Raw genomic sequence first — 23,079 nt, forward strand, 5'->3', positions numbered from 1 at the left:
TCGGGTGAGGATAAAAAGTAAATAAATAAAAAAAAAAAATATCCATGGAAAAATATCCTCAGGTGAGGATTAACAAAAAATGTTTTTAGAGGCTGGAATCAAGATGGCGGTGTAGGTAAACGTAGTATCGCCTCCTCCCACAACATCAAAATTACAACACAATCATCATTCAGGACCGCCTGAAATCGAGCTGAATGGAAGTCCTACAACTACAAAATTAAAGAAGCCGCCACATTGAGACTGGTAGGAGGGCAGAGGTTTGGATGGGCTGTTCCCACACCCACGTGTAGTGGATAAAAATCAGGAGAGACCTCAGCTGGGAAGGTGCTCCCTGAGGAGTGAGGGGTCCCCATCACATACCAGGCGCCCAGCTCAGGGTCCCAGTGCCAGGAAGAAAAGTCCCCATCACTACTGGCTACAAAACCAGCAGGAACTGAGGCAGAGGGAGGCTGCGGCTGTGGAAGCCCCAGCAGTTCCTCTTAAAGGGGCCACGCACAGACTTACTCAGACCCACTCCCTCTGAGCTCCGAGGGGAAGCAGCTCGAGGGGCACCAGAGAACAGGGAAGAACTGAGCTGTCTGGCCTCCAGACGAGGGCTGGAGGAGCAGCTTTCTCCTGGACAGAGGTGCTAGTGGAGGCCGTTTTTCCTTTGGTGAACCCTTTCCCAACAGGGCAGGCAGACAGCCGCCTTATCTGGGACTCCAGCAACCTGGCTCACACTGGTTGCCCCACCCTGGTGATTCCCTGAGGCCCGGCCCCACCCAACTTTCAGGCCCACCCAAGCTGTTTCCAAAGGCTTTACCATAGGATTGGCCTGTGTTGGATCCTGCTTCATAGTTTCCTAAACTCTCTCAAACAAGCAACATCAGATACCTGAGCCACCAGTGCATCTGGCGCCATCAGGCCAGTGGACACCCTGGGTCAACACAGACCAGTGCACAGTAGTGGAGCTGTCAAGGTGCTGGTTGCAGAAACCACAAATGGCCGGGATCCCAGCACCATCCCCCGCAGTAGCAGCCCAATCAGAGTGGAGATATAGTACCAGCAACAGAGGCTGGGGAGCAGACAACCATCCCCAGGCAACAGAAGCACAGACCAGCAGCAGAGAACTACCCCCCCCCCAAAACTACAGCAAAGGCTGAGCAGAAGCTGAGCCCCACTGGGCAGCAGCACTCCCCAGCCAGCAGCAGTGGGACCGGGGGCTCCATAGGGCCCTGTACAACCCAGCAGCCCACAAAAACGAAGTGGAGCCGGGGTTCTGGATGGACCTGTGTGACCCAGTGGCCCACAAAAGCGGTGTGGAGCCAGGGCTTGAGAGCAGCCAGTCTCAGCGAGCCCCATACCTATTGTTAAGTGGCCCCAGGCATGGCACTAGAAGCAGCTAGCCTTGGTTCACAACTTGGTTTTTCCTGGACACCTCCAAGCCCAGCACAAGAAGCAGCTATCTGGCAGTTCACTTTGTAGTTTATGCCGGGTGGCCCTGGATAGAGCACAGGCAGTGGCTGACCTTGCCCCAGAGCCAGCACACTTGGTGGACAGCTTCAGACCACATCGAAACACCACCACCCAACCACTTCCACAAGTGACACACTCAATGAGTGGACTCAGTGGGTACCAGAGCTCTGCTGAAGTAAGTCTTGCTCTGTGTGGTGGGCCCTGCACAGCTGATCCTCCAAGGTAGTGACTAGTGGGCACAGCCAGTCCTTGCAGCTGACCAGCCTGAGTAAACCCCTCCCACTGATGTACCAACAGAAATCAAGACTCAATTACAAGAGAAGGGTGTACAGACCACACTAGGGGTGCACCGCGAGGGCTTGGCTGGGGTGATCAGGGAGACTGTGCCACTGGATCCTACAGGACACCTACAACAGTAGGTCACCCTACGAAGCCTAGGAGGCATAGAAATTCTGCCTAATACATAAACAATTGCAGGGAAGCAGCCAAAATAAGGAGACAAATTAGCATGTCCCAAATGAAAGAAAAGAACAAAACTCCAGGAAAAAAACTAAACAAAATGAAGATAAGCAATCTAACAGATGCAGAGTTCAGAACACAGGTTATAAGGTTGCTCAGGGAACTTGGTGAGACATCCAAGAAACTTAATGAGACCTTCAAGGAACTTAAGAAGACCTCTGAGAACTTAGTGAGAACATCAACAACATAAAAAAGGGTCAGTCACAAATGAAGGATGCACTAACTGAAATAAAGAATAATTTACAGGAAATCAATAGTAGAGTAGGTAAAGCCAAGAAGCAAACCATCTATTTGGAATATAAGGAAGCAGAAAACACCCAATCAGAACAGTAAAAAGAAAAAAGACTCCAAAAAGTTGATGGACATCAAGCGTGCTTGCATCATGGTGCCTGAAGGAGAAGAGAGAGAGCAAGAAATCAAAAAACTATTTGAAACTATAATGGCAGAAAACTTCCCTAACTTGGTGAAGGAACCAGACATACAAGTCCAGGAAGCAAAGAGAGTCCCAAACAAGTTGAATCCAAAGAGGTCCACACCAAGACACATCATCATCAAAATGCCAAAGGTTAAATACAAAGAGAGAATCTTAAAAGCAGCAAGAGAAAAGCAGTCCGTTACCTACAAAGGAGCTCCCATAAAACTGTCAGCTGATTTCTCAAAAAAAAAACTTTGCAGGCCAGAAAGGAGTGGCAAGAGATATTCAAGGTGATGAAAAGCAATGACCTAACAACCAAGATGACTCTATCCTGCAAAGCTATCATTTATAATCGATGGACATATCAAGAGTTTCCCAGACAAGAAAAAGCTAAAGGAGTTCATCACCACCAAACCAGTATTATATGAAATGTTGAAGGGTCTTCTTGAAGGCAAAGAACAAAAATATGAACAATAAAATGGCAATTAATACATATCTATCAACAATTGAATCCACAAACAAAATGAGCAAGCAGAACAGAAACAGACTCATAGATACAGAGAACTTTTTGTTGCATGCCAGATGGGTGGGGGCTAAGAGGATGGGTGAAAAAGATGAAGGAATTAAGAAGTACAACTTGGTTGTTAGACTGATGAACCTCAAAGGGAAAGGGGAAGGGAGGGTGGGATGAGAAAACCAAAGAACTCTATGCACATATGCACAACCAATGGACACCGACAATAGTGTGGGGAAAGCAGGAGGGGGCGGGAATGAGGAGGAGGGGGGTCAACGGGGAAAAAAGGAAGAAACATCTGTAATACATTCAACAGTAAAGATGAGTTTTAAAAATTGTTTTTAAAAAAACTACAATGAAGCCCTGGCCGGTTTGGCTCAGTGGTTGGAGCGTCAGCCTGTGGACCAGAGTCCTGGTTTTGGTTCCCACAAGGGGCACGTACCAAAAAATAAAATAAAATAAAAAAATAAAAATAAAAAACTACAATGAAATACCACCTCACACCTGTTAAAATGGCTATATCAACAAAACAAGTAATAAGTATTGGAAAGGTTGTGGAAAAAAAGAAACCATCATTCACTACAGGTGAGACTACAGACTGGTACAGTATGGCAGTTCCTCAAAAAATTAAGAATAAAATTACCTTATGACCAAGCAATCCCTTATCTGGGTATCTACCCAAAAAAATTGAAAACATTTATTCACAAATACACATGTACCCCATGTTCACTGCAACATTACACATGGACGCAACCAAAGTGTCCCTTAATAGATGTTTAGATAAAGACGATGTGGTACATATAGACAATGGAATACCACACAGTCATAAGGAAAAACAAAATACTGCCATTTGTGAAAACATGAATGGACCCTGAGAATATCACGCTAAGCGAAATAAGCCAAAACAAATTAAAACCATATAATTTCATTCATATGTGAGATATAAAACTGAAAGTAACAAATGAACAAACAAGCAATAAAAAATTCATAGATACAAACAACAGTATGGCGGTTACCAGAAAGAATAGAGGGTAGTAAAGAGTAAATGACATCAAATGTATGGTGACTTTGGCTGGGACACACAATACAATATACAGATGATGTATCATAGAGCTGTACATTTGAGCCCTGGCCAGTTTGGCTCAGCGGTTAGAGCGTCGGCCTGCGGTCCGGAGAGACCCGGGTTCGGTTCCCGCTAAGGGCACGTACCTCGGTTGCAGTTTGTCCCCGGCCCTGGCTGGTCGTGCAGGTGGCAGCCACTCGATGTGTCCCTTCACATCGATGTTTCTCTCTCTCTCTCTCTCTCTCTTCCTCTCTCTCCCTCCCACTCTATCTGAACAAAAAATGGAAAAATGTCCTCGGGTGAGGATAAAAAAAAAAAAAAAAAGAACTATACATTTGAAACCTATATCATCTTATAAACCAATGTCACCCCAATAAATTAAATAAAATTAACTTTTTACAAAAGATCAGATGTTCTCCAAAACAGATTTAGATATATGTCAAGGTGTTTTGAAATTAAAAAACCATATGCACCAACTATTCAGGTGGATACATACAAACAGAAATATGTACCAAATATACTCAGAAGTAGATTTAATTTCCTTTAATTAAAGTTAAAAATTTAACTCATAATACATAAATGACAGCTAGAATTTTATTTCTATACTGTTCCCACCTCTTCTAATATTACTATTTTGCACAGTCAACATTCACCAATTCCTCTATAAGACATTTCCATTACACACAAAACCAGGAGTACATCCTTCTCTAAGCACCTATAACCATAAAACCTTACATTTTCACTTACCTAAATTAACATCTCCAATAAGATATTAGCTAAATACTAGATACACAGAGGCTATTAAAGCCTCTAATAGCTGCCCCCCCCCAAAAAAATAAATAAATAAATGGAATATAGACGATATTGCACATTCTTTTTCAATTTACCTGTGCTTTGGTTCATCATAAGTCTTGGAGGAGAACTTGTTTCTTCAGATTCTTCTGATGAATGTGCCAGAAAGTCATGAAGTTTCTGCACCAATGTATTCAACTTGCTTTCACTATCAAAACAAAATTTAAAGAATTTCTTTAATTAACTTGTCATGCATTTAATCCAATGTAAAGTTCTAACAAACTAAAACTGTATCTATATAGTAAGTGGTCTGAAAAAAATGCATGTTCAAAATGAAACATAAAGAAAATTAATTTTCTTGCCCTGGCCAGTTTGGCTCAGCGGTTAGAGCGCCGGCCTGCGGTCCGGAGAGACCCAGGTTCGGTTCCCGCTAAGGGCACGTGCCTCGGTTGCAGTTTGTCCCCGGCCCTGGTCGGTCGTGCGGGTGGCAGCCACTCGATGTGTCCCTTCACGTCGATGTTTCTCTCTCTCTCTCCCTCCCACTCTATCTGTACAAAAAAATGGAAAAATATCCTCGGGTGAGGATTAAAAAAAAAAGAAAATTAATTTTCTTTATTTCTCTGAGGATATGAAAATATGAGTAACACACATACCTGTACAGTTACCTAGGATCAAAATATTATTTATGTAAAATGCTCATAATATGGGATTTTGTTTTCCATCATTTAAAATAATTCAGCCCGGCCAGTGTGCCTCAGTGGTTGAGCATCAATCCATGTACCAAGAGGTCGCCAGTTTGATTCCCAGTCAGGACACATGCCCAGGTTGTGGGTCAGGTCCCCAGTGAGGGGCATGCAGGAGGTAACCGATCGATGTCCTCTCTCATCGATTTTATGTTTCTGTCTCTCTCTCCCTCTCCCTTCCTCTCTCTAAAAATTAATAAAGAAAAAAAATTTTTTTTAATTGGGTGGGGTGGGTGAAATCAAGAGGCTAGGGTAGTGCCAGGTTGGCTTTGCTAGAAGCAGGGAGGTACAAAATGACACAGGAGGGAAGGGAGGGCATGATGTAGATCAGTGGGAATTAAGGGAACTTCAAAAAAAATTTTTTAATAAAAGAAAATAACAATTCAGTAATTTATCAAATATATTTACTGAGCACTTACTCTCTAGAAGGCTTCAGTAGTCTTTTTTTTTTTTCTTTCTTGATTTTGAGAGAGGAAGGGAGAGGGAGAGAGAGATAGAAACGTCGATGAGAGAGAACATCAATTGGCCACCTCCTGCATGCTCCCCATTGGGTGGGCCCACAACCTGGGCATGTACCCTGACCAGGAATGGAACCGGCAACCTCGTAGGTATGGGTTGACGCTCAACCACTGAGCTACACCAGCTGGGCTTCAGTAATCTTTTTATGTTTATTACTCTATCTGCTCCTTGGCACAGAATAATTGAATAAATGACTGTCACGAGGATAAAGAAAACCTAGAACAGGGCTTAGAAGAGCTCAGAGATTCCTGGGGAAATATTTATGTAACTAAATTATTACAGCATATCCTGTTAAGTTACAAGTTTCAAAGGCAGAAAATAAACATATACCCTATTTCCAATCAAAGATTTCCTAAACTTAAAAGCAAAAGGAAAATACATAAAATTGACTTCATCCAAATTCAAATCTTTTGTGTATGAAAAGATACCATCAAGAAAGTGAAGACAACCTACACAATTTGAGAAAACTTTTCAAATCATATATCTAAAAAGGTATTAATAGCCTTTTTAATAATATATATCCTCTTTTTTTATTTCAGATTTTTTTTATTTCTTCAAATTTGTTGTTTATCAGGAGTGACTGAAATAAAAAATATAATTGAGTCTCATCATCATCATGGAAATGGCTCTAAGAGAAAACCAGTCAGATGAATATTATTGCTTCCTCTTAAAAGTATTAATAATATAAAGAATTCTGACAATTAAATAATAAAAAGACGAACAACCGATTTAAAAATTAGCAAAGGGCCCTAGCCGGTTAGGCTCAGCAGTTGGAGTGTCGGCCTGCGAACCAGAGAGTCCCAGTTCGGTTCCCGCTAGGGGCACATACCCCCCCCCCAAAAAAATCTTAAAAATAAAAATTAGCAAAGGACTTAGGTACACATTTCCCTCAAAGATATACAAATGGACAGCAAGTATATGATAAAAGCTCAAGATTATCAGTCATTAGGAAAATGCATATGAAAACCAAGAGATGTTATTTTACACTCATTAGAATGAATATGATTAAACTTTAAAAATGAAAAGTAAAGGTTGGCAAGGATGTAGAGAATTCTAAACCCACATATATTGGTACAAATGTAAAATGGTATAGTCACTACGAAAAAGTTTAGTAGGGACTCAAGAAGCTAAACATTGAGTTACCAAATGACCTAGCAATTTCACTTCTAGAGATATACCCAAGAGAATCAAAATATATGCCCACACATGCAAAAAAAAGTATACACAGCAGCAACAGTCATAATAACCAAAAGTAGAAAGTACCCAAATGTCCATTAACCGATGAATAAACAGAATATTATACCCCAATAAAAAGAAAAGAAATACTACTCATCAATGATGAAACATGGATGACTGTTAGAAACATTATGCTATAAAAAGCAGACACAAAATGTTACATACAGGATGATTCCATTTGCATATATGAAATGTCCAGAATAGGCAAATCCAGAGAGACAGAAAGTAAATTAGTGGTTGATAAGGTATGGAGAAAGAGGGGAATTTGGCAGGTATGGGTTCTCTTTTGGGAGCAATGAAAATGTTCTAAAATCAGAAAGTGGTGACAGTTGTACAATACTGTGAATTCACCAAAAAAAATAAAATAAAATAAAATTGTATACTAAAATGGTGTCAATGGTGAATTTTATGTGGATTAACAAACAAAAATCAGGAAATACAAGTGGGTAACAAAAAAACTGGGAGAACAAGCACTCCAACCTCACTAATAATCAACAGAATGTACATTAAAACACTGTGAATCAATCAGGTAACAGCCATCAGGCTTCTAGGGCCAGGAACCATCCCAATTCAAGCAGGGTGCTGGGCCCCAAGGCCAGTGGTCCCTATGCTTCCTTCTCCTATTTTTGGTCAGAAAGAACCCAAGATATTTAGGGAATGAAAAAGAAATAGAAATAACAGACACACTGCAAAATCCGTGTGTGGAATTTTGGTTGTTTTGTCTTGGTGAAGAGAGTTGTTTTACAAAATTTTGAAACAAATATGCCTCTAGAATAAAGGTACCAAAACGACAAGATTTCTACTTTTTGCTATAATCTTCCTTTGGAAAAAAGTCAGATGTACAAGAAAATTATCAAGTTATTTGGTGCCCTTCATCTTAAATTAGAAAACGAATCCAGAAGAAAAGATGTAACATGTCAACCCATAGCACACACAATTCCCTGTAACCAAAATTCTAAAATAAGCATGAATGATATCATTCTACATCTTGTCCCATCAATTACCAAAGAGCAAAAAAGTTGTTCATTAGAAATTAAAGTACAGCAGATCAGTAAAAATGATGACTATCCTGCTCATTCCTAGAACTCACAGCAATCCAACCACAAATCTAGCTTAGCTATCACATGAGTTCATGCTGTAGCCTACCACGGTCAGAACTATGGATAAATCAGTGTAACCCATTATTAGTACCACCACACACAAAAATAAAAACAATACAATCAGCTCTTTCCCTGCCACCATGGAGTTGCGCAGAGGCGGAGGCTTGGGTGCGTTCAAGATTCAGCTCTACCCATAACCCAGCGCCATGGCCGAGGATGGCATTGCTGCTGGAGGTGTGATGGACGTTAACACAGCTTTACAAGAGGTGCTGAAGACCGCCCTCATCCACGATGGCCTAGTGCGCGGAATTCGCGAATCTGCCAAAGCCTTAGACAAGCGCCAAGCCCACCTTTGTGTGCTCACATCTAACTGTGATGAGCCTATGTATGTCAAGTTGGTGGAGGCCCTTTGTATGATACACCAAATCAACTTCATAAAGGTTGATGACAACAAGAAACTAGGGGAATGGGTAGGCCTCTGCAAAATCGACAGAGAGGAAAAACCCCATAAAGTGGTTGGTTGCAGTTGTGTGGTGGTTAAGGACTATGGCAAAGAATCTCAGGCAAAGGATGCCATCGAGGAGTACTACAAATGAACAAAAAACTTGGCTTTGTTTCTCAAAAAAAAATACTTCTCTCTTCTGTAAAGGGCAGTACTTTCAGGCATAAATATGTTTGTATTATATTATAAGTTATGAGACCAGGTAGAAGTTCAAGGGCGAAAAAATTTTGATACATGGTTTAAAAAATTTGCTCATTCACTTGAAAAATCTGAGGGTGGATGGGATTTTTGGAAATAGCCAAATGTCATGTAGAGTCAAATATGGTGAATAATCCAAGATTATCGAGTTTGATAAAATCCGTTTTTGCCAAAATCCAAAGTATTCCTGAAAATTTATTTCCTTGCGTGACTTCTAAATTGGTTACAAACAGAGAGTTCTCAAAGTGTCCTCAGTAATGACATCATCATAACTATTACTATGGCCTCCCAGGGTGACTACTTAGAATGTAAATAATCATTTGCATATAAAAGTTCTAATTCCAGTTAAAAATCTGCCTCATTTCTAAACTTGCACATTAGAGAGGTTCCTTAGAACTGTTTACATCTAATTTGTGAAAATGGTATTTTAAACACACCAAACCAACTGTTTAAAAAGCAGCACTTACTAATCCTTTTGTAAACTGAAGAATCGTTTCCTAAGGCAAAACTGTACACATTAAGTGATCAGTTTTACAACTGTGAACTAATAGAAGTTATTTTTTTAATAGTTGTCACTCTCTTTCTCCCTCTACCGAAACGTGAAGCTGACTCAACCAGTACCATATATATATATATATTTAAAGTTTGGCAAGGATGTTTTATTTTTTTAATTTTATTTTTGATACAGATGTTTCTCCTTTTTTACCCCACTAACACCCTCCTCCCCCATTTATTTTATTTTTTTAAGACAATGTGCAATTGGCCCTGGCCAGTTTGACTCAGCAGTTAGAGCATCGGCCTGCGGTCCTGAGAGACCCGGGTTCGGTTCCCACTAGGGGCACGTACCTCGGTTGCAGTTTGTCCCCGGCCCTGGTTGGGTCGTGTGGGTGGCAACCACTCGAAGTGTCCCTTTCACGTCGATGTTTCTCTCTCTGTCTCTCCCTCCCACACTCCATCTGAACAAAAAATAGAAAAAATGTCCTCGGGTGAGGATAAAAAAAAAGACAATGTGCAATTGTGGTTTTTTACTTTTTTTATTAATTTATTTTTGTTACAGATGTTTCTCCTTTTTTCCCCCATTGACACTATCCTCCCCATCCCCACCACCCCGTCCCCAGCTTTGTTGCCCATGTCCATTGGTTATGCGTACATGCATATAAGTTCTGTGGTTTATCTCTTCCCTTCCCCCCTACCCCTCCTCCGAGGGCTGTCAGTCTGTACCCTACTTCCATGTCTCTGAGTCTACCCTGTTCCTCATAGCAATGTGGGAATAGAGGGATCATATCTTGACATAATAAAAACCATATATGAAAGACTTACAGCCAACATCATACTCAATGGGCAAAAACTAAAAGCATTTCCCTTAAGAACAGGAACAAGACAGGGATGCCCATTTTCGCCACTCTTATTTAACATAGTACTGGAAGTCTTAGCCACAGCAATCAGACATGAAGAAAAAATAAAATGGATCCAAATGGGAAAGGAGGAAGTGAAACTGTCATTATTCGCAGATGACATGATATTATACATAGAAAACCCTAAAGACTCCATCAAAAATCTACTAGACTTAAATGAATTTGGAAAGTAGCAGGATACAAAATTAACATCAAGAAATCGACACCAGTACTATACATTACTTAACTCTAGGTTCTAGGTAAAAGTTCTTAAAATTATCCTTTAAGAATGCTTAAAAAGCCCGGCTGGTGTGGCTCAGTGGATTGAGCATTGTCCCATAGACTGAGAGGTCCTAGTTCAATTCCCAGTGACGGTACATGCCCAGGTTGTAGGCTCAATCCCCAGTAGGGGGTGTGCAGGAGGCAGCCTATAGATGTTTGTCTCTCACATGGATGTTTCTACCTCTCTCTCTCTTCTCCTCCCTCTAAAAAAATCAATTAAAAATATTTTTAAAAAAAGAGTGGGTAAAAATATCCATTGAAGAAGAACGTGTTCAGCATTCAGACTTGCAGCCACACAATTAAAACATGGACTTGATGTAGATGACCTGTGAGATCTGATCTGCCTATCTGGCAAGACCTCCCCAAAATCTAAATTCTTAATGCAAGCAAGCTAACCATATCATAAATGACTAAATTTCAGACAACTTTTGAGCCCTAATGTCAATGTTTTTAAGTATGGACTATGTTCTCTCTCTTGAATGTTTTACTGCTTTATATTTTTTCCATGAGGAATGGTGCAGTTCCAAAAATTATTAGTGTTACATTTCTTTTGTACTATTATTTTGGAGAATTGTATGTGTAGAGGAACCAGCCTTTTTTTTTATTCAACTTTTCATTTTGAGATCACTGTAGATTCACACACAGTTGCAGATGTACCCTATGTATCCATTACCCTGTGGTCCATAACAGTAACATCTTACAAAAAAAATTTTCATTTTCACCCATGTATCTACCTGATGCCATAGATGGGCTGCTGCCTACATGACATAGTAATGAACCACATAGATACTCTGAATTTTGGCTATCCAATCATGAATATACTGACCAAAACGTGTGTTTATAAAATAACAACGGTAATTTTAAAATTTTGTTCATTTCATAATTGTTTAAAATAGCATATTATAATTCAAATTAGAAAAGATGAGTAAATTATCTCTGTTCACAGAAGATACATTACAAAAACCTTAAAGGTATCACAAAAAATTCTTGCAGTTAATAAATGAATTCAGTAAAGTTTGTACATACAAAATCAACGTGTAAAAATCAGTCACATTTCTACATACTAACAATGAACAGTCCAAAGAGAAAATTAAGAAAACAATTCCGTATATAATACCATCAAAAAGAATTAAATATTTAGGAATAAATTTAACCAAGAAGAGGAAAGACACACTGAAAATTGCCATGTTTTTTTTTCTTCTTTAAGTATTCTAATTTTTTTTAATCCTCACTTGAGGATATTTTCCCACTTATCTTCAGATAGATTGGTGGGGGAGAAAAAAAGAAACATCGACTGGTTGCCTCCAGCACTACCCCCAACCAGGACTGGGGCTAGGGACCAAACCCCAACCAAGGTACGTGCCCTCGACAAGGATCAAACCCAAGACTCTTTGTTCCACAGGCCAACGTTCTAACCACTGAGTCAAACCAGCCAGGGCAAGAGTAATATTTATATTGTTGAAAGCAATTAAAGACACAAATAAATAGAAAGATATCGTGTGTTCATGGGTTGGAAGAGTTAACACTGTTAAGATGACAATACTCCCAAATTGATCTGCAGATTCAATTCAATTTCTATCAAAATGCCAACAGCCTTTTTTTAAAAAAATAGAAAACCCGCCCTGGCCAGTTTGGCTCAGCGGCTAGAGCATCGGCCTGCGGTCCCGAGAGACCTGGGTTCGGTTCCCGCTAAGGGCATGTACCTTGGTTGCAGTTTGTCCACGGCCCTGGTCGGTCGTGCGGCTGGCAGCCACTCGATGTGTCCCTTTCACATCAATGTTTCTCTGTTTCTTTCTCTCTCTCTCTCTCTCTCTCTCTCTCTCTCTCTCTCTCTCTCTCTCTCTTCCTCTCTTCCTCCCACTCTACCTGAACAAAAAATGTCCTCAGGTGAGGATAAAAAAAAAAGAAAACCCCATCCTAAAATTCATGAGGAATCTCAAGGACCCCTGAATGGCCAAAACAATTGTGAGAAGAAGAAAAAAAAAGTAGGAGTACTTACACTTCCTGACTTCAGACTAATTGCAAAGCTAAAATAATCAAAACTGTGTGATACTGGAATAAGGACAAACATATAGTCAATGAAGTAAAAAAAAAAAAAAAAAAACCAGAAATAAACCCTTGCATATATAGGGTCAACAGATTGTCAACAAGATCATTCAATAGGGAAGGAGAACCTTCCAACAGATAAAGCAAGAAAAACTGGATATAAAACATACAAATGAGCTTTGGCTGGGTGGCTCAGTCAGTTGGAGCATCATCCCATGCACCAAAAGTTGCCAATTTGATTCCCAGTAAGGCACATACCTAGGTTGCAGGTTTGATCCCCAGTCAAGAAGCATACGGGAGGCAACCAATTGATGCTTCTCTCTCACATCAATGTTTCACACTCTCTCCCTCTCTTCATCTCTCTAAAAATCAATAAAAATGTATCCTCAGGAGAGAATTAAATAAAATGCAAAAGAATGAATTTGGGTCCTCGCCTAACACCACATACAAAAATATGCATCCAAGTCCTTAGGAATTCTGTAAAGCCTCAGTAATATAGAGACGAAAACTATTAAACTCTTAGAAGAAAATGGGGAGCCCTGGCCAGTTTGGCTCAGCAGTTGGAGCGTCGGCCTGCGGTACAGAGAGACCCAGGTTCGGTTCCCGCTAAGGGCATGTACCTCGGTTACAGTTTGTCCCCAGCCCTGGTTGGTTGTGCAGGTGGCAGCCCCTCGAAGTGTCCCTTCACATCGATGTTTCTCTCTCTCTCTCTTCCTCTCTCTCCCTCCCGCTCTATCTGAACAAAAAATGGAAAAAAGTCCTCCAATGAGGATTTAAAAAAAAAGAAAATGGGGAAATCTTCTTGACTATAACATCAAAACCACAGCCAACAAAAAAATTGATAAACAGGATTTCATCAAAATGAAAAACTTTTGTGCATCAAAAGACACTATCAAGAGTGTAAATGGGGGGGGGAGTACATCTATACATTCAAAAATAAAGATAAATCAAAATAGAAAGCAGGAAGCCACAATATTAAAAAAAGGACACAATCAAGAGAATGAAAAGATAACCCACAGAATTTAAGAAAATATTTACAAATCATGCATCTGAAATGGTATTGATATCCAGGATATATAAAGAAATCCTACAAACCTCAACAATATAGAAACAACCAAATTAAAAAATGTTCAAAGGACTTAATAGATATTTTTTCCGAAAAAGACATACAAATATCCAATAAGCACACAAAAAGATGCTCTACATCACCAGTCATTAGAGAAATAAAAATAAAAATCACAATGAGTGGCTTATTTCACTTAATATAATAATAAACTCCAGGTGTATCCATGCTGTCACACAAGGTAAGATTTCCTTCTTCTTTATAGCTGAGTAGTATTCCATTGTGTAAATGTACCACAGCTATTTTATCCACTCATCTACAGATGGACACTTGGGTTGCTTCCAAATCTTGGCTATTGTAAACGACACTGCAATGAACATAGGAGTGTATATATTCTTTCGAATTAGTCTTTCAGTTTTCTTCAGATATATTCTGAGAAGTGGGATTGCTGGGTCAAAAGGCAGTTCCATTTTTTTAATTTTTTTAGGAAACCCTATACTGTTTTCTACAGTGGCTGTACCAATCTGCTTTCCCACCAACAGTGCATGAGGGTTCCCTTTGTCCACAACCTCTTCAGCACTGGTTGTTGATTTATCCATGATAGCCACTCTGAGAGTCATGAGATGATATCTCATTGTGGTTTTAATTTGCAACTCTCTGATAATTAGTGACATTGAGCATTTTTTCATGTCTATTGGACACCTGTATGTCCTCCTTTGAAAAGTGTCCATTCAGGCTCTTTGCCCATTTTCTAGTTGGATTGTTTGTCTTCTTGGTGTTGAGTTGTATAAGTTCATTATTTATTGTGGAAATTAACCCCTTATCACATGTATCATTGGTGAATATGTTCTCCCATTCACTGGGTTCCCTTTACAGTTTGTTGATGATTTCTTTTGCTATGCAAAAGCTTTTGTTTGATGTAGTCCCATTTTTCATGTTTTCCTTTGTTGCCTTTGACCGAGGAGATATATCAGCAAAAATACTGCCACGAGATGTGTGAGATTTTACTGCCTATGTTTTCTTCTAGAGTTTTATGCTTTTGAGACTTACATTTAAGTATCTGATCCATTTTGAGTTTATTCTTGTGTATGGTGTAATTTGGTGGTCTAGTTTCTTTTTTCTTTTTGCATGTTATCTGTCTAATTTTCCCAACACCATTTATTGAAGAAACTGTCTTTACCTCACTGTACATTTTTGCCTCCTCTGTCAAATATTACTCCATCATAAAGGTCAACTATTTCTGTGCTCTCTATTCTGTCTCGTTGATCTCATATGCCTGTGATCTCACTTATATGTGGAATCTAATGAACAAAATAGAAACAGAGGCATGAATATATGGACTCACAGCTCTCAGAGGGGGGGGGGATTGGAAGGCTGGATGAAAGAATTAAGCAAAAAAGAAATATATATACATATAAAACACATAGACACAGACAACAGTTGGGTGACAGCCAGAGGCAAAGGGGCTGAGGGCAAGTGGAAGTGGGCAAAGGGAGGACACATGGGGATGTAAAGAGACTTTGTTTGGATGATGGGTGCATGATGTAGTGTGCAGATGACGTTTTCCTGAATTGTATACTTCAAACATGTATGATTTTGTGAAACAAAACCCAAAAAATTCAACTTAAAAACACAATGAGATAACCAGTTCATACCTATTAGAAGGCTATTATAAAAAATTAACCTGTGTTGGAGAGAATATATGGACAGAAACCTTGGGTGTGCTGCTGGTAGAAATATCACATGATACACCCACTGTGGAAAACAGTATAGCATTGATACCTCAAAAAAGCTAAACATAGAGAGACTTCCAGTCAAGATGGCGACATAGGTAAACGCGGTATCGCGTCCTCCCACAACCACATCAAAGTTACAACTAAACTACAGAACAACCATCACTCAAAACCCCCTGAAATCAAGCTGAATGGAAGTCCAACAACTACAGAATGAAAGAAGCAGCCACATCAAGACTGGTAGGAGGGGCAGAGGCGGACAGGCTGGTCCCCACACCCACACGTGGAAGATAAAAATCAGGAGAACACCTCGGCTGGGAAGGTCTTACCTGAGAACTGAGGGGTCCCTGTCCTACACCAGATGCCCTGCTCAGGGTCCCAGTGCAAGGAAGAGAATCCCCATAACTTCTGGCTGGAAAAACCAGCGGGAACTGAGGCTCAGGGAGGCTGGGGAGGCTGGAGACCCAGGCAGCTCTTCTTAAAGGGCCCACGCACGGACTTAATCAGACTCACTCCCTGTATGCTTGGAGGGGAGGCAGTTCGAGGGGCACCAGAGACATACAGGGAAGAACTGAGCTGTTTGGCACTGGAGCGAGGGCTGGAGAGGGGGCTTTCTCCGGGACAAATGTGCTGTCAGAGGCCTTTGTTCCTTTGGTGAGCCCTTCTCTGGGGCTGCAGACAGCTGCCATATCTGGGACTCCAGCAATCTGACTCACACTGTTGGCCCCGCCCTGGTGATTCCCTGAGGCCCCGCCACACCCAACTTTCAGGCCCACCCAAGCTGTTGCCAGTTGCTTAACCATAGGATTGGCCTGTCTGGGATCCTGCTTCAGGTTTTCCTAAATTCTTTCAAACAAGCAGCTTCTGGTCTCAGCTAGCCCCATACCTCTCGTTAAGTAATACACAGAAACAAACATAGCCAAAATGAGGAGACAAAGAAACAGGTCCCAAATGAAAGAACAGAACAAAACCCCAAGAAAAGAACTAAGCGAAATGGAGATAAGCAACCTGACAGATGCTGAGTTCAAAATACTGCTTATAAGGATGCTCAATGAACTTAATGAGAACCTCAGTGAACTTAGTAAGGGCCTCAAGAGCATAAAAAAGGACCAGTCAGAAATGATGGATGCACAGTCAGAAATGAAGGAGGCATTAACTGAAATAGAGAATAATTTACACAGATTCAATAGTAGAGTACGTAAATCCAAGAAGCAAACCATCGATTTGGAATATAAGGAAGCAAAAGATGCCCAATCAGAACAGCAAAAAGATAACAGAATCCAAAAAAATGAGGACAGTGTAAGGAGCCTCTGGGACAACTTCAAGCGTGCCAACATTTGCATCTTGGGGATGCCAGAAGGAGAAGAGCGAGAACAAGAAATCGAAAACCTGTTTGAAACAATAATGGCAGAAAACTTTCCTAACTTGGTGAAGGAAACAGACATACAAGTCCAGGAAGCACAGAGTCCCAAACAAGATGAACCCACACCAAGACACATCATCATCAAAATGCAAAAGGTTCAAGACAAAGAGAGAATCTTAAAAGCAGCAAGAGAAAGGCAGCTAGTTACCTACAAGGGAGTTCCCATAAGTCTGTCAGCTGATTTCTCAAAAGAAACTTGGCAGGCCAGAGGGAGTGGCAAGAAATATTCAGAGTGATGAAAAGCAAGAACCTGCAACCAAGATTACACTATCCTGCAAAGCTGTCATTTAGAATCGATGGCCATATAAAGACTTTCCCAGACAAGAAAAAGTTAAAGGAATTAATCACCACCAAACCGTTATTATATGAAATGATGAAGGGTCTTTATGAAGAAAAAGATAAAATATATGAACAAACAAAATGGTAATGAATACATATCTATTGACAATAGAATCTACAAACAAAATGAACAGGTAGAACAGAAACATTCTCATAGATACAGAGAACATTTTGTTGGTTGCCAGATGGGAGGAGGGTTGGGGGAATGGGTGAAAAAGGTGAGGGGATTAAGAAGTACAAATTCATTGCTAGACTGACAAACCTCAAAAGGAAAGGGGTTGGGGGGATGGGAAGAAATAAACCAAAGAACTTATATGCATAACCAATGGACACAGACAACAGTGTGGGGAAAGGCGGGAGGGCGGCGGGAGTGGGGAGGAGGGGGTCAATGGGGGAAAAATGAGGAACATCTGTAATACATGCTACATTCAACAATAAACATTAAAAAAAATCTTTTAAATAATAAAAATAAAATCGGAAGAAAACTATTTTAATTAGCATAATACAGTATATTAATAGTAAAGCAACTTGGCTTATAGAGGAGTCCTTGCATCCTGAGTAGAGCTGGTTTTCACCTCTGAGTTTAGGTGAATGAACCCATGGGTGAGAAGTGGTTAGGCAAAGCACACCACCCAGACCAAGTTTCCTGCTTCCCACATCAGACCCTGTTCCCCATGCCCACCAAAGCTACCATTCAGCAGCTAGTAAAAAGATGGCTTTTATGATTATATGATGGAAGTAGGAGTTGGAGTGGCACTGTAAAAAAAGGGCACAATGGCCAAGTCAGAATGTGTTCATTTCTAAAAGCAAATTTCTCACCATAAAAACCAAATGCACTTTGAAAACATTTCCCTTATAAATTGAGAGAGAAGTTTTAAGACACTAAACTTGATGTCATAAAAACTCATGCTATCTTCAACTTTACAAATAGTATATTATTCATAATCAATAATTGGATGAGAAGGAAAATACAATAAGAAAAGTAGAAGAGCCCTGGCCAGTTTGGCTCAGCAGTTAGAGCTTCGGCCCACAGTTTGAAGGGTCGCAGGTTCAATTCCTGATCAGGAGCACGAATCTGGGTTGCAGGTTCAATCCCCAGCCCCAGTTGGGGTCGTGCGAGAAGCAACCAATTGATGTCTCTCTCACATTGATGTTTCTCTTCCTCTCTATCTCTCCCCCTACATCCCTTCCACTTTATCTAAAAATTAATGGAAAAGTATCCTCAGGTGAGGATTAACACACACACACACACACAAAAAAAAGGCCTCAGATAAGGATGCAAACAAAAAGTTTGAAGCATTTTCCTAAGATTTTTAAGGTAATCCACTTCCCTTGAAGAAATTACTCAAATATGAATGTATTTATATAGTTTTAAAATTATTGTATGTATTTATAATGTATTGTAAATATACTTCATTGATTTTTATCCACAAATTAAACAGTAACTCACAACTGAGTTTGCACTAATTGAATCTCCTAACTTATGTGTTTTTTTTATCCTCACCCCAGGACATTTTTTTGTTCGGATAGAGTGGGAGGGAGAGAGGAAGAGAAGGAGAGAGAAACATCGACATGAAAGGGGCACATCAAGTGGTTGCCACCCGCACAACCAACCAAGGCCGGGGACAAACTGCAACCGAGGTATGTGCCCCTAGCGGGAACCGAACTCAGGTCTCTCTGGACCGCAGGCCGACGCTCTATCCACTGAACCAAACTGGCCAAGGCCTAACTTATGTTCTTATTCAAGTAAAACTATAAGCAATTCACCCTGGCCAGTTTGGCTCAGCGGTTAGAGCGTCGGCCCGCAAACCAAAGAGTCGCGGGTTCGATCCTGGCCAAGGCCACATACCTGGGTTGCGGTTTGTCCCCAGCCCTGGTCAGGGTCATGCAGGAGGCAACCAATTGATGTGTCTCTCTTACGTCAATGTTTCTCTCTCTCTCTCTATCTCCCCCACCCCTCTCCCTCCCTTCTACTCTATCTAAAGATAAATGAAAAAGTATCCTCGGGTAAGGATTAAAAAACAAAAAACTTATAAGCAATTCTTTCAAAAGATGCCAGGTAGTAACTATGTAAACATATAAAATAAAGTCTAATTGTCCATTAAATTTTTATTATTTTGATTTTACTCCCAAATGTGATATAGGCCCATACAGGTTTCTACTATGCCACTGAGTATTAACCACTAGAAGAGCAGCTGTTAGGGTAAATGGTAGAATTTTTCTTAGTGGGTCCACATGTCTTCAGCTTCCTTACCAAATTTTAACATGTGCATTTTATACACACTGGCCTGATTTAAACCTCATCAGTACACCTGAAACTGATATAACAATGAATGCCCGCTGTGATGGAAAAATTTTTTTAATTAAGAAAAAACAAAAATAAACCTAATGAGAACTTTATTACAGGAAATTAAGTCTCAAAAAGGCATTTACACTTGCAATTACTAAGTGGAAAATCAGGAATTCTATCAATAACCAAAGCCTATCCTACACTACATCCCTTAGGGAAATTCAAGACACAGTGACTAATAATATAATTTAATGAATAAAAAAGTAGTTACCTTGATAGAATATTTAAATAACTAAGGATAACCATAAAAGTACTATCAATTTCTACAGCATACTTTTCCAAAGTATTTATCTTTGTTCACTGCTATCTTTGTTATTGTTTACATATACTTTTGATTTCTTTAAGTAAAACATTTTGTGAACACATGAAATTACCGGAGTTCTCTAGTTTTACTGCTCATGCTTAAGCCACTGTGCTTATATCACACTATCCTTATTTGAATGCAACAGCATAATAAGAAAAAAAATCAGTTTTAAATCAATTCCTAAAACTTCCAACTGAAATTAGAACCTGATCCTCACAAAGACCAAGACCTGAAAGGTGTTACACAAGCATTTTAAACAAAGGGAAGCACCAAAAATAAAGCCACAGACAGCTATGGCATTTCACACAGGTCCATTTATTTAAACAAACAAAACAAGCTAGCCAGTCAGATAAGGCATGTAAGGAGCTTAAAAGTACCCACTCCTATACTAACAAGAAAGAAAATGAACAAATTGAATATAAATAACTTATCTTAGGATCCATTAGAGAACTCAGGTGGGCAATATGCAGTAAATAATTGAAAAACTTAATTTATTGTTCCATTTGAGGCAAATATAAATTCCATATACATTCTATTCACTCTAATACAAAAAGTAAATACAAGTATTACTGCCTTTATTTTCTAACAAAAGCATGGTAACTTCTTTCAAAAAATAAACCTTTAGAAGGTTTTTATCATGATGAAATACATTTCAGCTCAAAGGGAATGTATTTAGATTTAATTAAGTTAAAAGACAAACTACCCTCAGATAAGAAGAAATGCAATTTTACTTTGCCCACTATTACAAAACCTATTTTCCTCTAGAATTTGACTCAGGATGAATCTATATCACTATACATTATAATGCAAAGAGTACTTAAACCCAGTTTAAATAAGAGCCTCATTTCTCTTTTGGTAAACAGGAAAGTGGAGAAAAACAAAATCTAGGTTTTCTAAGAGAAGATCAAGTCATATATTCCTATATCTACAGCAAAATACTCAATGCTTTAACTACACTTATCTGCAAGCCTTTAGGGTAATCATTTAATTTGTGGACCACTACTCAATTCTGAGGGACTCTTAAAAAGCAAATCTTTCCAGATCTGGCTGAGTGGTACAGTTGTTTGGGCATTGTCCCGAGCACTGAAGTGTTGCAAGTTCAATTCTAGGTAAGGGCACACGCCTGGGTTAAGGGCTTGGTCCCTGGTGGGGGATGTGCAGGAGGCGGCCAATAGATTTTTCACTCTCACATCGATGTTTCTCTCTCTCCCCCTCTCCCTTCCAATCTCTCTGAAAATCAATCTAAAAATCTTTAAAAACGAAAAAAAGAAAATACAGTGTTTAGCTTATTTTGAGAATGTGGTGAACTCACTGCATCAGGTGACAGATACCAGAGAGGAAAGATATGAAAAATTAGGATCAACTTATATGTAACTTCTAAACCTTTCAATATATACATCAGAGCTTTTCACAGCTCTTTTCATGAAATTCATACCTAATCAATTCTGTCTCCAGCTATTAAATGCATCCACTCTGAAAAACAGAAAAGGAGGAAATTCTGTTAAGGGCTTACACTATGCTAGACATCTCATATAAAGATTTTCATTCAGGTATTATTGTCTTCATTGCATGGATGAAAAGACAACTTGGATGCTGGATAACTTTCCAGAGGTCAAAAGCAAGAGAACTGGATTTAAACCCAAATCTATCACTACGCATCATGTAATTCCAAATAAAAGCAAGTTGAGACTAGAGCTCAAACTGTCCGAATTCTATTCCAAAGGACTGGAAATGAGTCCATTTTCCACTATTTCCTTTCCCCAATAGTAGAAAACTCCAAATTGCAAATGGACCTCTTACTAAAAGTTAAATGACAATCCCTAAATAATTTGAGACGTTCTTTGAAAAATTCCTCTAACACTGGAAAAACAATAGGTAAAAAATAATATAGTTTGGTTCTATTTGTGAAAAGAGAAGTAAATGAGCTATAAATTGTTCTCATTTTAAAAGACAAGTTAATATTCTTTTATTTTTAATTATTTTATTGAAACTCTTTGCAGATGCTCATCAGTTACTTTCTAGTGACATGAACAGATGTTTCTGTCTTTTTTTTTTTTTTTATCCTCACCCGAGGACATATTTTCCATTTTTTGTTCAGATAGAGTGGGAGGGAAAGAGAGGAAGAGAGAGAGAGAGAAACATCGATGTGAAAGGGACACATCGAGTGGTTGCCACCCTCATGACCCAACCAGGGCCAGGGACAAACTGCAACAAAGGTACGTGCCCTCAGCGGGAACCGAACCCGGGTCTCTCTGGACCTCAGGCCGATGCTCTAACCACTGAGCTAAACCAGCCAGGGCACTTACAAACATTCTTAAACATGTCTTCCTTGGCACATATGCCAGAGTTTTTTTAGGAGGTAATTTTTATTTTTTATTGTAAGATAATTGCCAAATTGCTCTCTGTAATGGTTTCACACCTGGAATGTTGTTTGTGAAAAGAGAAGTAAGTAAATGAGCAGTAAATTGTTCTCATTTTAAAAGACAAGTTAATATTCTTTTATTTTTAGTTATTAGGCTTTTCTTAAGATACAAACAGAACCAAACTATATTATTGTTTACCTATTGTTTCTCCAGTGTTAGAGGAATTTTTCAAAGAATGTCTCAAATTATTTAGGGATTGCAAAAAAGAACGTTTGTAAGAATGTTTGTCACAACACTTTTGAAGAGCATCAAATTACAAAAAAAAAAAAGTCTAAATGTCTACCAGTGAGTAAATTACAGTATACCCTTGCAACTAAATACTAAACAGGAATGAAAAGTGAGCAATCTAGATCAGTGTTGTCCAATAGAAATATAAGGCACAAATGTGAGCAAGAAATAATTTAAAATTTTCTATCAGGCATTATTTTAAAAAGCAGGTGAAATGAATGTTGTCTCATTCAACCCAATATATCCAAATTGTCGTTTCAATATGTAATCAATATTAAGGAATTAGAATTGAGAGATACTTCACCTAATTTTTGGTATCAAGTCTTCAAATTTTTGTGTGCAAATATACTTCAAGCACATGTCAATTCTCCACTAGACACATTTCAAGTGAGCATTAGCCAAAGATAGGTAATGGGTATTGTACTGGACAGGGCAGAT

The 23,079-nt window shown here is 39.4% G+C and overlaps 2 protein-coding genes across 29 annotated transcripts in view; one reads left to right on the plus strand and one right to left on the minus strand.

Annotated features, from left to right (window-relative positions):
* Nucleotides 1–23,079, minus strand: part of ATRX (ATRX chromatin remodeler) — a 247,111-nt gene that overhangs the window by 194,137 nt on the left and 29,895 nt on the right. For 14 of the 28 annotated variants that reach the window (XR_004960594.1, XR_004960593.1, XR_004960590.1 and 11 more), the window contains exons 3-4: nucleotides 5,921–5,958; nucleotides 4,854–4,966 (exon numbers count right to left, since the gene is read on the minus strand). Coding sequence is in view for 3 of the 28 variants with exons in the window: in XM_036270983.1 (XP_036126876.1) it covers nucleotides 4,854–4,966; nucleotides 5,921–5,958 (151 nt within the window). In the remaining 25 variants the exon portion in view is untranslated. Of the gene's footprint in view, nucleotides 1–4,853; nucleotides 4,967–5,920; nucleotides 5,959–21,425; nucleotides 21,464–23,079 lie in introns of all 28 variants that reach the window. The other 14 variants (XR_004960607.1, XR_004960605.1, XR_004960604.1 and 11 more) reach the window with 2 other exon arrangements.
* Nucleotides 8,563–8,952, plus strand: LOC118635929 (40S ribosomal protein S12-like). The gene has a single exon (XM_036270987.1). The coding sequence runs from the start codon at nucleotides 8,563–8,565 to the stop codon at nucleotides 8,950–8,952; it is 390 nt and encodes a 129-aa protein (XP_036126880.1).

Source organism: Molossus molossus, unplaced genomic scaffold, assembly GCF_014108415.1.
Source record: "Molossus molossus isolate mMolMol1 unplaced genomic scaffold, mMolMol1.p scaffold_m16_p_2, whole genome shotgun sequence".
NCBI lineage: Eukaryota > Metazoa > Chordata > Mammalia > Chiroptera > Molossidae > Molossus > Molossus molossus.